The sequence below is a fragment of the Balaenoptera musculus genome, chromosome 20 (genome assembly GCF_009873245.2).
Source record: "Balaenoptera musculus isolate JJ_BM4_2016_0621 chromosome 20, mBalMus1.pri.v3, whole genome shotgun sequence".
Lineage (NCBI taxonomy): Eukaryota > Metazoa > Chordata > Mammalia > Artiodactyla > Balaenopteridae > Balaenoptera > Balaenoptera musculus.
The window spans coordinates 8166422-8179766 of NC_045804.1; the positions used below are offsets into that span (position 1 = coordinate 8166422).

Here is a 13345-nt window from a genome sequence, read left to right on the forward strand (position 1 = left end):
CTGTCCTGAGCATTCCCATGTCCCCAGCACTGTGGCATACATCCTCCTTCCTGGTCCCGGTACCTGCCTCGCAAGACAGGCCTCACGTTCACTCCTGTTTTAGATTAGAGGTGACCGTGGTTCAGAAAGTGTGAGTGGCTTGCCCAAGGTCACACAGCATAGGGAGACAGTCCAGAGCCCGGGGCTCTCTCTTGCAGCGCCGCCTCCCTGGAAAGGCCTTGCCTCGCTCTGTCCTCTCCACTCTGCATGCCTGTGTCAGTGCACACAGCTGACTCTTGGCCCCAGGTACTGGTTTGGCTTTCTAAGAGTGGTATTTATTTAGTCTCTGAATTGCTATCCAGCACCTCTGCTGTGCCAGGCCCAGGCGATGAAGGCACAGCCTGCATTCAACAAGTTCACGGCCTGGGAGACAAGACCTTTCTTGTGCGTCAGCTGAATCTTCCCAGGCAGCCGGGAGCCCTCCCAAGGGACAGAGGCTGCTTCCTGCTTCTCCTGCAGCCCACCGGGGGTGGTGACCTCCTGGTCCCTCCTCGGGGAGTCGATGCTGCTGACTGTTGCCTCCATCATGAGTGAGGGCTGGGCAGGCCTGGCCCGAGGCTGTGGGGTGGGAGATAGAAGGGGCTGGGAACACAGAGCTCAGGGAAGGTACTGGGGGCCTAAGGCTAGTAAGGGCAGACTTCCTTTTTCTCAAACGCCCAGGGGCTGCCCCACCACTCCTACCTGGAGTATCAGGCCGGGCCTCAGCTCTTGGAGTGGGATGCCCAGCTCAGGTCCAGAAGGTCAAGGTCCTATCATTGGCTTGCTTGGCTCATTAAACTAGCAGGGCCCTCCTTTCTGAAAATCTCTCCCCTGAGTCCTCCCTCTCTTCTCTCCCCCATGTGAGGGAGGATATTTCCAGAATAAAAGATGAAAAGCCCCCGGACTTTTTTAAACAAGCACAGACTCCCTTCCCGCCCTCCCACCTCTAGAGCCCAGCTTCCGGTCTGCAGCTCTGTGCTCCTGAGTGAACAAGCGGGGTGCCCCCACCACCATCCTGAGCCCCAAGCAGAGGGGCCCGCGACCAGCCAAGGCTGAGACACAGGTGAGGGGGACCCTTGGGGGGGGGTTGCCTTTCAAGAAAAAGGCCTGAGTCTTGAACTAAAGAGGGGAGACAGAGGCGAGGGGCAGGTGGCAGGAAAAGACCAAATGAGCGTGCACAGACACAGGAAGAACGAGTCTGTTTAATGACACGGCTGGGTCTGGTTACAAACATCAGAAACTACAAAAGGAGGACAGGCAGTTACACGGATGGCTGCACGAAGATGGGACAGGAGGACACAGGCACAGTAGCCACAGCAGCAAAACATCCTTGAGGACAATACACGTGACTAAGGGGCACACATTGGGGGGGTCCCCAGCAACGCTGACCTAGATGGATGGAGAGGGCCGACTGCAAGCCAGCAGCCAGGAGAGGCAGGGGAGGGAAGGCCCTCAGCCCACAGAGCCCCAGGAAGAGATGGAGGCATCTGGTCCCGTCACCACTGCCCCACCGACAGCAGCCTGGATCCCCCTCCCGCCAGGGCCGTCTGTCTTAGTGGCAAAGGCAGATGGAGCTGGCATCTGAGGTTTCTGGACCATGGCCCCTCCCCCGCTGCAGTCGTCCTGTCCAGAACTTCTGGCCCCCTCTGTCTCCCCTTGCCCATTTAGGGGCAAGTCAGGGAGCCACCTCCTTTTGTGGGGGGCAGAGGTAGGGAACGCCGAATCCTTTCTGCCTGAAGTGGAAAGCAGGAATGTGGGGAGCTGGTCAGAGAGAATGGGCTGGGCTTTGCTGGCAAGCTGGGTCACCCCAACCCTGCCCACGCAGGCCCGGGTCCTCTCTGTGCTGATGTGGGACCCCGTCATCTCTGCCGGAACACTCTGTTCTCTGCCCAGAAGCTGCCAGGACCCCTCGGAGGGCAGAACCGAGGCTTCACACGTGCCTCTGGGCCTTACTGATACACATTATAGATATGTATGTGTATATATATATATAGATTTATATATAGATTGTATATAGAATATATCTGTATATACGGTAGACGTGTGTGCGTGGTATTCTAGATAAGTGACGTGGAGACCTGTGTGTGGCCAGGCAGATAGAAACAGGGCCGGTTTGTTCCTCCAGTGACTCACAGACCTGCCCCTGATTCCCGCCGGCCGCTCAGCTAGGTCTCTAACAGTGAGTAGAAAAGCTAAGAAGGGTGTGCCCCGCTCTTCAAGGAGGAAAGGTCCCCCACCCCACAGGCCACCCGCTGCGCCGCTGAGCTGGGGTCAGCATCCAGGCAGCTGATGCCACCTTCCGGCGGCTCCAGGGGGACTGTGGCCGAGGCCGAGGCAGCCTCTTTCCGGGAAGACGAGTCAGGGATTCCTCCAGCTTCCTTGGCACCCAGAGACGGCGGGTCAAGGAGCGTCTTCAGAACTCGGCCTTCTGCTCAAGGTGCTGCCAGGGAGGGGGGAGGAGAGAGGGGGTCCTATGGCCCCGAAGAGGGCAGCGTGGCCGGTGGGCTGTGGACGAGATAGGAGATGTAGGTAACAGGTTACTAGGGCCTCGGAGTGGGACCAGGGAACCTGGGGAGAGGGCAGAGGAATCAGGGGCTGCAAGGCCAATCGCTACCAGCCCAGAGACCCACGCGGGGCCCGTGAAAGAAGCCCACTAGACCCAGCTTCTAGGCCCTTTTCTGCCAAGACCTCGGCCGGCCCATCTGAACCTCAGATCTTTTTCTCTAAAATGTGAATCGCGTCTGTGGTGCCCACCTCCGTGGGATCTGAGCGACAGAACTGCCTGAAAGTGCTTCACCAACTGCGACAGTGAGCTCTCTTCCTCTTAATTCTGACACATGCCTGGTTGGCCTGGTTGGTGCCCACTCGGGCCACCCATGGGCATTCTCTGCACACGCAGCCCCTTTGCACTCACCACCCCCAACCTCCGCCACCTCCTGACTCCACACAGGCACACACACACACACACACACGTGCACGCGCACACCCTGAAGCAGAGACAGTTCAATAAACAGTGGCGTCTGGCTCGCTATTGCGTCTCTGATAAGATGCTGGATGGAGGCCTTCTAGAGCTCTGCCCTGTAACTCTCTCTCGCCCTCCGAACCCCTATGGACCCTGGCAGTAGTGGGGTCTTCAGGCCCGGGCCCAGGGAGACACGCCCTCTTGGGGGGGGGTCACACCCGTGTTCCCAGGAGACCAGAGGTGGCACCAGAGTGTGCAAAGGGATGAGGGGACAATTCCCTCAGCTGGGGTAACCCAAATGTGGGGTGCTCAGGCCCAGGAGGGCGCAGGGCCCCGGCCAGTCCCCACGGTGGCCCATCTCCATTCAGTCCACAAGGAGCAGAAAAGGGGAGGCAAGAGATTTCAGCGGTTTCCTAATGCTTGAGGTTTGGCGAGATTTAAGTCCCAGGGGTCCAGCTAGGGCAAGAGAGGGGAGGGGACAGGGCTTCGTGTCGGGAAATGCTGTCCATGTGTTTCTGATTCACTGGGGCTTGCACGGGCCAGCTCTCTCTCTTCCGTCCCTCTAGGCTCCTATAAAAAAGCCCTTTTCTCTAGAAGCAGGAAGTCTTGTCTCCTGGCTGTAAACAAACTCATCTTTGGCGGTAGAGCCTGCCTGGGGAGAGGCGTGGGAGGGCAAGCCCCCTTCCCCCCACTGACCCCTCCCCTGCCCTCCGGCTGCTTCCGGGCTGCCGGCTCTGCCAGCTCCTCCTCCTCCTCCTCCTCCCCCTCCTCCTCCTCCTCCTCCGGCAGGTAAAAATCGCCTTCCTGCTTCCGTTCACTCTGAGGTCTGGGGCGGCCCCGGCCCAGCTGTGAACATCTGGAGTCGCTGCCTGGCCATTGCCAGCTGTCCCCGAGGGCTCCGCGCTCTCAGGGTGGTGAAGGGAGCTCAGCCAGCTGGGGCCAGTGTGGTCAGAGGCAGGAAGGCCGGGAGGCCGGGCCTCTGCAGGCTGCCCTCGGGGGACCTACTCCGCTGAGCTGCGCGGGGTTGCCTGTGAGCAGGAGGTCCGGCCGGCTCCGCGGACCAGCTCGGAGCCCGGGGAAGGGACGCCGCCTTTTCCCTGGGAAACTGCTGGGAATGTTTCTCTCCAACGCGTGTCCCGAGCCGCTGGCTGACCCCTGCTTCCCATTCCCGCCTCCGCTCCTCTCCCCCCTCCCTCCTCCAGCCCTGCCTCCGCCCCTCCATTGAGCTCCCAGAGCCCCAGCCCCTTGGGGGCCCAGGGAGGCCGGAGTGTTCCCAGCCGCCAAGTCTGGGGGCCAGCCCTCCCCTCGTGCTCCAAGTCAGCTGGACTCACCAGGCCAGCAATCCTCCTGGAGCCCGTCCCCCGGGGCCCTCACCCCAGAACTGGGAACCCAGCCTCCGGGGTCAGCCCAGAAATAAAACCCCCTGCTGGTGTGCGTGGGAGGGACACCCACGCAGGCCCCGGGTGGGCTGCGGCACGTGCGTGCGTCCTCGTGATTCTCCTGGCTCCAGCCTTGCTGAGGCCGAGGCGGGAGGGAGCGCGGTCAGCATTAGATGAAAAACAGCCCCCATGTGATTGGTACCAGGGAGGAAGTGGCCAGAGTTGGCCTGGGCTGCCTCTGGGCCTGATGAGCAGCCTTCCCGCCAGGAACCTTTGGAGCCTCTCTGCCCGGGGCAGCCTCGGTCTTGGGGTGCCCTGAGTGTCCACTGGTTCTAGGGAAAGGGAAGGCTCTGCCCGAGGAGAATCTGTTTGGGGTCCTCGGCATGAGCGGCCTTTTCCTATCATGCCTGTTCTTTAACGTGTCAGACCCCAGATCCACCCTCCTGGAACTGTTCCTGCCCCGGTGCTCAGTCCCTGGGCGCTAGGAGAGGTGGGAGGCCAGGGGACAGGGGAGGATGCGGCAGGGAGGCTGCCTCCTCACGTGGTGGCGTTGGGGACCTGCTGTACCCAGCCCACTTCCTTGTAGGCAGCGGTCACGTGGCTGTAGATGAGGCCGCGAAGTTTGGCCCAGGCTCTCTGCGTCTCGGGTGGGAAGTCATTGGCAAATTCCTCGGCGATCACCTCCAGGATGACCCCGGAGAGGATCTGGGTACAAAGGAAGGAAGGGGGAGTAAATGCCTGGGCATCCTGCCCTCTGCAGCCCCCAGAGCCCCCAGCATCCCTTCTATCCTGTGTCCGGCCAAGGGGATTGTTCATGAAACAAGAACCCGGCAGCTCTGGGAACCAGACACCCTCAAGACGCAGCCCCCATCCTGCTGCCCCTCCCGGGAACGGCCATGCCAGGGGAAAAGGCTGGGTGGCCCAGTGGCCCGCAGGCTGTCATTGGTTATGGGGCTCTGGGGTGGAACAGGGCGGGTGGTGGGTGGCAGCACCCATCCGGTGACGTACCTTGAAGTACACAGGCTCCACCTTGTGCTTGAGGGCGTGGGCTTTGCCCACGAGGGCAAGCACAGAGGACACCTTCTCGGCGTCGTGCAGATTCTCCACCACGGTGTTGAGGGCCCCCATGACCCGGCAGGCGTGTTTCCGCAGCTGCGGGCTCCGCTCCATTTCCAGGGGCTCCTCCATGTGCTTGAACTGGCTGAAGTACTGCTTGGCCGACGGGAAGTTCACAAAGAACCTGGCAGGAGGCAGCAGGTGGGTGCTGAGCAGGGGGTGGCCTCAGGCCCCACCCTGAAGTGCCCAGACGATGGTTGTGGGGGGGTACGGAGGTGGGAGAGGCAGAACCCACCCTCACCCCACCATGTGTAGCACTCTTCCTCTGGACGACCTGGCTTACATGCAGACCCCTCCCCAGTCGCGGCCATTTCTATCCGCCAGATTTGCAGCTTCCTCTCCCAAGGAAGCAAGCTTCCTTGCTTCTTGCCTTCTTTCCAAACTCCACACACCCTTCAAGGCCTGCTCCAGTTGCAGCTGAGAGGGTAAGAGCCTGCTTTCTGGAATCCCCGGCCGGTGTGCCCTTGGGCAAGTTAACTTTTCTGCAGTCAAATGCTCTATCCCTGAGCTATACCCCCAAGTTAACTTTTCTGAGCCTCAGTTTCCTCATCTATGAAATGGGCATCACTGTTCCTATCTTGGTTGTGAGTCGTTGTGGTTGTTGGGAGGATGAAACGAGAAACAGCATGTGGAGCCCTGGCACAGTGTGGACACAGGGGCTCAGTAAATGCCACCCTTTTTTATGATGAAGTCAGAGCTCTCTTCCTAAACAAAGGAAGGCCCTAATGACTTAGCTGACTTAGCTCAGGTCATGGAAGCGAAGAAATGAGACTCAGTCCTCCTCCCAGCCCAGTCCCTTCCGTATTCACTACCCTGCCTCCCTCCTCAGCCTGCATAGTCATCAGTTGATTTAATTAAAGATATGGATTGATGTCACCGGCCTGGTAAGTCCTTCACGTCTGTCTGTACATCTTACCTCTCCAACCAGCCTGTGCGCTTCTTGGGGCAGACCCCAGGGCTTTCTAACCCCTCCCTCTCCAGTTTATCTGAAATTGTCTAATTCCCCCCTAATATCACATTCACTGGGTCGCTCTCATGCTCAAAAACATTCCATGGCTCCCCACTGCCTACCGGACAAAGTCAAAACTCCTTAACCTGGGATTCCAGGCTTCTTAGAAACTGTCCCGCACCCCGCTTCTCCAGCATGGGGTCCACGTTCTTGCCTACGCTCCAGCCCAACAGCTTCACTTAGCATGGGTTAAAGATTCCTCGGCACGCTGGCCCCCTTCCACATGGTGGACCCACGCCCCCTTCCCCGGTGTCAGCTGGGCCTCTCCCTGAGCGCCCGGCCTGGCCCAGGGCGCCCGCTTTCCCTCCAAGGCCATTAGTGTGTTCCCTGCCACCTTTCACGGCTTCTTCCTTGTGTGTCCGTCTGGGTCCCCCAACCCCAGGGCAGAGCCCGGGTCTCACGTGCACTCTGACCCATCACCTTGGCCCAGAGCCGTGCACTTTGCAGGATGGTGGTGATGACATCTGCGATCCCTCACCCAGCCGGGGCGGGAGGTATGTGGCCAGACTCAATCAGAACTTACATAACTTAACTGAAGCCTCAGAAAATGGATGGAATGTCCTGGACCTGTTTTTTCAGGTTGTTTCACACTTTTGGAGTGTCCCCTTTGTGATTAGAGAGAGCTGGTAATTTGCCAAAACAGCCCTTGGGGCTGGGGGTCGGGTCTCAGATCTGAGAGCTGGAACAGATGCAGGGAGAGCATCTGGCTCCGGCCACCCTTTCAGGCTACGAGGCTGAGGCTGGCGGGGGAGTGACCAGGACACAGTCCACGTGGAGAGCCGGGAGGGCCCCTCTCGGAGGCCAAGTGTGACCTTGGGCAAATTGCTTCACAACCTCCTGTCTGCAAAAGTGTGAGAGGAGTCCCTGCACCCCTGCTTGCTACTTCACAGCTATACTGTACTGGTGAGGACAAATAAGGCGATGGGTCTGAAAATACATTGGATTTCTCTGGAGAAGCGTCGTAATGAAGGACAGATACGAAAAGCCCAGTCTGGATTTAAATGAGGATCTCTGACTTCAGAGGTTTTGCATTGCAACAAAAATACTAATTTCTATTTGGCTGGTGAATAATAGCATGCAGAGCATCTCCACTTGTTATTTCATATAATGCCACAACCAAGTGGGTATTATGTCCACTTTACTGATGAGAAAATAACAGGGACTATTTATTGAGCACCTACTATATGATCTCATTAATTCTTGCGATATCCTCCTGAGGTTGGCACTGTTTTTATTCCCACGTTCTGGATTAGGAATTGATGCCCACGGTTGCATCAGTGGGCCAAGCGGAGTGGGTGGCAAGACAAGGAAGGAGCCGGGCGGCCCCCGCTTTGATGGCTTCCCCAGACCACCTCAGAGGCTGCTCTGCCGGGGATGGTAGCCTGGGACCCAGTGGGTCTCCCGTTATGGCCCTAAGGATGGTCCCGATGAGCCCTTCTTCTGGGCCAGGGGCGTCAAGGGGCCTTGCGCTCTGCTCCTTCATCCTGGCGTTTCTCTGCGCACCCCCTGCCCCCCCCATCCATGTTTACTCCTGACCCTCCCAGTTCCGGCCTGCGCTGCTGGGAGAAGCCTCAGCAGCCAGCTTGGGGAGTTTCTCAGCTTCCAGAGGCATCTGGGCTTCCAGGAGAGCCTGAAATAGGCTTGTCTGAGTGTGAGGGGGAAGGCGGCAGAGTTACAACCGGGAGGGGAGCCTTCCTAGAGCATGGGTGTTTCCTCTTGGTCTCCTCCCGGCCGGGAGAGGAGGCATGGGGTCTGGGCAGCCCCTCCGCCCCTCTGCCACAATCCTCTGCCACCATCCTCTCGTGGCTGCTACCTCCTCACAGGGGGAGTGTTGGGGTGTGGCTGGCCCCAGCCCAGTGGGGAGGGAGGAGGTGAGAGTGCCGGGTCAGAGGGCTACAGTCTCGGGCTCTGTCCCGCCCACCCGTCTTTGTCCACCAGTCCTTGTTGATGGGGCGTAAAGACAAGAGGGGTTTGTGACAAAACTGAGGGGCACAGGATCTGGGGAGGGGCCTTATCTGAGAAGCTCATCCGTGGAGTCCCCCTAACACCCCCTACCCTGGGGCGGACAGCAGAAGGAGGAGAAAAAGGAAAGGGAGGCTGGCAGGACTTGGGGCTGGGCGAGTGGGTGCTGGGCCAGCTTCTCTTCTGAGCTGGGCTGGGCTGGGCTCCCGGCAGCAGAGGTGGGGTCAGGAGAAGTGTGCCTGGGGTTATCAGCCGCCCAGATCTAACTGCTATCTCAGGCCTTCTCAGGTTAACTGTGGGCCTCCCTCTGAGCCCTGAGCACTTGGTAACCACCTCCCCAGCCCAGACCCAGTGCCCCCTGAGGAACGAGTTCCCCTCTGGGGAACTAGAGGGGCACAGAGAGAGGATGAAACCCTTGCCAAGAGTTCAGACTCTCCAGAAACACCTCAGGGTTCAGTTCCTTCCTCGGCACCCCCCCCCCCATTCCTGGGGAGGTTGGGTGGGACCCTAGGAGCTGGATCTTGGACACATCCCTTACATGTCCTCACTGGCAAACGGCAGGGCGTCGGGACAAAATATCTCCAAGGTCCTTTGGACTTTGCCTCATTTCCTCTTGGTGACCCATGTGCACACCCGGGTGCATCCTGAGGCCTGGTGGGCCCGCATGTGCCGACACACAGCTGAGAGCAGCCCTCCAGGGATGCAGTCTGGCGCATCTGTGACTCCACTGTCCACCGTGTGCTTGTGTGGGTGCTCGCACGTGCAGAGCTGCACCTCCCAATGTCTGATGGCTTCGGGATCTGAAATCCCCTCTTAGCTTCCCCACCACCCCCGGCTGTTTCTGGGCCTGGGAGCCGCCCAAATAGCTGTCCCTTCCTCAGGAATCCTCCCGGAACTCCTCAAGAGTGCTTCTTGCTCTTTTTCCTCCAAAATCTGTTTCTAAGTTGGAATCAGGGCACATCAATATGGAGCTGGGCAGGTCCCAGGCTTGGGGGAGGCACAAGGGAGAGAGTGCGGGAGAGAAAGAGGAGCCAGAGACGGGGCCAAGACTGGGAGACCGGCATGCACTTCAACTGTCCTTTCCACAGAGAGGTTTCACCCCATCTTCAAACAATAAGACTTTCCAGATCTGCCCTAGATTTGACAGCTTCCCTCCGCCAAGGACAGAGGGTTAAGGGGACCTCCCTGCCTGCACCCCCAGGGACCGGCATGTGTGGGAAGAGAGCACCGATCTGTAGCTGTAGTCAATTACTAGCTTGTGTGGCTTGGGGACATTAACTATATGGGAATGGTGTGCATGTGCACTGGTGTGTAGGTGTGTGAATACCAGTGTCACTCTGTGTGTGTGTGCATCCCTCGGGGGCATGTGGTGCCTGAATGACCCCTGAGCCCAAGACACATGACCCTTTCTCCCCAGATTGGGGTTTCAGGGTGGGGCCCTGTCTCCTGAAGCTTCTCCCTTTCCCTCCACCAAACTCGGCAGGGACTGTATCCTAGGGGACTGTTTGCTTCTCCACTCACCTGCACCTCACCTGGGAGCTCCCTGCTGGCCTGGCCCCAGGGCCAGGAAGGGGCCAGCTGGGAAAACCGGACCTCCAGGGTCTACTCCTTCTGACCTCTATTCTTTCGCCCTTCGCTCTGTTCTTCCAAGTCTCTGAATACAGAAAGGGGCTGAGCTGGAGAAAGGGGTTTGCTCCTCTTTGTCCTCCTTCTTGGCTGATCCTCAGTTTTCCTGTCTCTAGAATGGGGAGCCCCCAAGGCCCCCATTGGAAAGGCTGGTAAAACGTGTGTCCGTAACAGCTCGGTTGCGTGGCTGGGGTCGCTGGTGAGGAAGGCATGGCTGGCTGAGCCAGGAGTTCTGAGGCCCGGGAGAGGAGGGAGATGGAGGTGCCCTCCTTCTGCGTCTGGCTCCTAGTTCCTGGTGAGCACCTCGCCCAGAGAGAGCTAGGAAGGGCTCGGCCAGGGCTTTGCCCAACCCCAAGGCGCCCCACGCTGCCCGCACCCCGACCGGCCCGGCCCCAATCGCAGCTGGGGAGGTGGCGCCCGAGCTCGGACCCGGGCCGAGCCCACCTCTGCCCGGAGCCGCTGCCGCCGTCCCTCCCCCGGGCCCGGCCGGGCCGGGGCGACACCTACCGCACCAGGATGGCCACCCCCACGTCCTCGCAGTTGGCATAGAGCCGGGCCCACGTCGCCTGCACCGCCTTCCTCTCCGCCTCGGACAGCTCCTCGCTCCGCTCCCTGCGCTCAATCTCCATCTCGCCCGGCACTTTCTCCATGAGCAGCTCGCAGCCCAGCCCGGCTACGCTCGGCGGCGGCGGGGCGCGGGGAGCCGGGGCCGGCTGCGTGTGCCGCTGGCGGGCGAGTGGTAGAGCGCGCTGGAGGGAGGGAGCGTGTCTGTGCGCGCCGGGTGTGTGTGTGTGTGTGTGTATGTGTGCGTGTGTGTGTGTAGGGTATATGTGCAGGGGGCGGGGGACCGCGAGCGGGGGGCGGGGATGTGGTCTGCTGGAAAAATGTGAAAAAAAAAAAAGATCCGCTCCAAACCCCCAACCCCTTGTCCGTGAGCCAGTTCCGGCAAGGTGAAGGCTGGGCGGGGTGCCCGTCCTCCAGGCCACCGCGGAGTTTGGCTGCCGGGCGGGGCGTAGGTGTGGCGGGTGTGCTGGGGGATCCCGGGAGGAGGGGGCGGGCGGGCCGCACGGGAGTGCGCCGCGGCGCGTGCGGGTCTGGGGGCACCGGGTCCCGGCTCACGCGGCGGGCGAGGCCGGGGCGTGTGCCTGTGTGCCCTCTTCCCGCGGCGGGGAACTGACTCTAAGTCGAACACTCCCAGGCATTTGCGGCGTGGCCGCAGCCCGAGGGGGCGGACGCGAGCCCCTCCAGCGGCGCCGCGGTCCGAGCTGAGCTCCCGCTCGCTCCCGGCCTCTCCCGAGCCAGCCGGGGGGCCGCGGCGCCACACCCAGAGCTCCGGACCCCAGACTCTGGAGGGTTTAGGACTGGGGTCATCTCCCTACGCCAACACCTTACAGGAAAACACCAATGCGGGGATGGGGGGCGGCTGTCTAACTTGAGCGCCAGAGGCCTGCGCCCTCCTTTCCTTCCCGCCAGCACTCCTCTCCCTCGGGGCACGCACGTGGCGTCAGAAAGAAGGCCCTGGGTGGCTTACTGATGACACAGGCAGGCCCAAACCTGGCGCCGCTCCTAATTCTGGCCCTGGGGGAGCAAAGTCCGAAGGAGAGGCCTCTGGGCCGGGCAGAGCGGACCTGCGGTGGGTGGGTCGGTGGGGTTGTCAGGAAGTCTTGGCGGGGGGAGGCCCAGGGCGCTGGAGACATCTCAGCCACCAGGACCTGGATTAGGGAGGGGTTCTGTGGGTGGAGGAGACAAATTCTTGTCCTGGTGGCCTTCTCAGGGAAGGGGATTGGACCAGAGGTGGGGACTGTGCCTCTGAGAGCCACCTGGTCCCCACCCTGCAAGCAGCTGCTCGATTCTGGTACGGAGGGGGTCCCACCTCTGACTCCCAGTTGAAGCCTGAGGCCAGACCCAGGCTGCAAGCATCTGAAACATGTGACACATGTGACGGCTCTTGTGGGGTGTGTCCAGTTCTCCCTAAGACTCCCTGGTGACACTGCCCTTCCCAAGTCTGTGTCCACTGCTCAAGTATGGCAAGAGGTGGCGGCTCTTCTCTTCAGCTTTGGTTTACGTGCTTATTTTTTAAAATTCTATTTCAAAGCGGAGAGCCCTGGCACAGCCCTAGCTCCGGGCCTTGCTGGAGCCCAGGGTTCCAGTACGTTACTGGAATCCTGGGCGTTACTGGAATCCTGGGCGGGAGGCCTCTTGGCGCTCAGGTCTCAGTTGAGGGAGGGAAACTCTAATGCCCTCTTCTGGTGGTCTTGGAGAGGGATGGAGGAGAGTGTGTGGGCTTAGTTTCTTAAGCCACTCTCAGACCCGTGTTCTCTGTTTTGGCCTGTGCTCCGCATGCTGCCTGGGTCACCTCTGATAGCTTCCCAAGAGCCAGTGCAGTGGCCATCCAAACGGCTGCCCAAGAGGTTCCCCTGGGATGTGGACAGAAAGTAGGAGAAATCTTGATTCTATTCACTTGCATCTCACCCTTTACAAGTTTTATGTATGTCTCTGGTGCGGGACTGTATTTGCACAGTAATATAGTATATAATTTATGAGTGGATGCATATATCCCTTTTCCTGAGTGCACACTTAGGTTCTGCCTTTTACTGAAGAAGGTATGTAATCAGAAACATTTGGAAACGGCTGTCCAGAGGTTAGAAGTGAACCGCTTAGCCAGCCCTTCACTCCCTGGCCTCCCTTGTCTTTCTGGCTTCATCATCTATATTCTTCCCCTCTCCTCCTCCCCTCACGATGCCTCCCCTGTGACATCGTGACTCCACCAATACTCAACTTCCAGTTGCCAGAACATGCCCTGTGCTTTCCCGTCTGCAGCCCTGGCGGAGTCTTCTGTCTGTGGGCCCACCCTTCCTTGAGCTCCTGCAAATACAGATGAGCCCAGCTCCTCTCTGAAGATTCCCCTGATGCGTGCAACTCCCAGCGTGCTCTGTAGGTAGCTTTAATAGCCTAAGTCTCTCTGCGGTGGTCATTTGTTTAACTTGCCAGTGCGTTTGTCTAGACTCTAAGCCCCTTGAGGGTCAGGCCCAGGGCTTAGTTGTACCTACATCCAGAACAGACTGAGGTCGATTTACCCTGCCACTGGGGGGGCAGTGAGGTTAATCAGTCTTCCCAAGGTCGGGTCTGCTGACCCCACTAATCAGCTTGAGCCTCCTAATCCATCGCCAGCAGGAGCCTCAGGATGGACCGCGGGGGCTTGGGAGAGCTGGCAGGAGCCATCTTGGCCCTTCTCCTGCAGACCCGGTCTGGAGGGGATGGGGCAGCTGAGCC

At 59.7% G+C, this 13345-nt stretch overlaps 1 protein-coding gene across 2 annotated transcripts; it reads right to left on the reverse strand.

Annotated features, from left to right (window-relative positions):
* Positions 1-1208: 1208 nt before the first annotated feature.
* CYGB (cytoglobin) lies at positions 1209-10886 on the reverse strand. Of its 2 annotated transcripts, XM_036838260.1 has the most exons (5): positions 10580-10886; positions 9968-10100; positions 5368-5599; positions 4901-5064; positions 1209-2523 (listed from the first exon to the last, which is right to left on the reverse strand). In XM_036838260.1, the coding sequence occupies exons 1-5, from the start codon at positions 10617-10619 to the stop codon at positions 2490-2492; spliced, it is 603 nt and encodes a 200-aa protein (XP_036694155.1). In that variant the 5' UTR covers positions 10620-10886; the 3' UTR covers positions 1209-2489. The 2 variants fall into 2 exon arrangements, with proteins under 2 accessions (XP_036694155.1, XP_036694156.1); XM_036838261.1 differs by lacking the exon at positions 9968-10100 and having other exon boundaries at positions 1997-2523.
* Positions 10887-13345: the final 2459 nt, after the last annotated feature.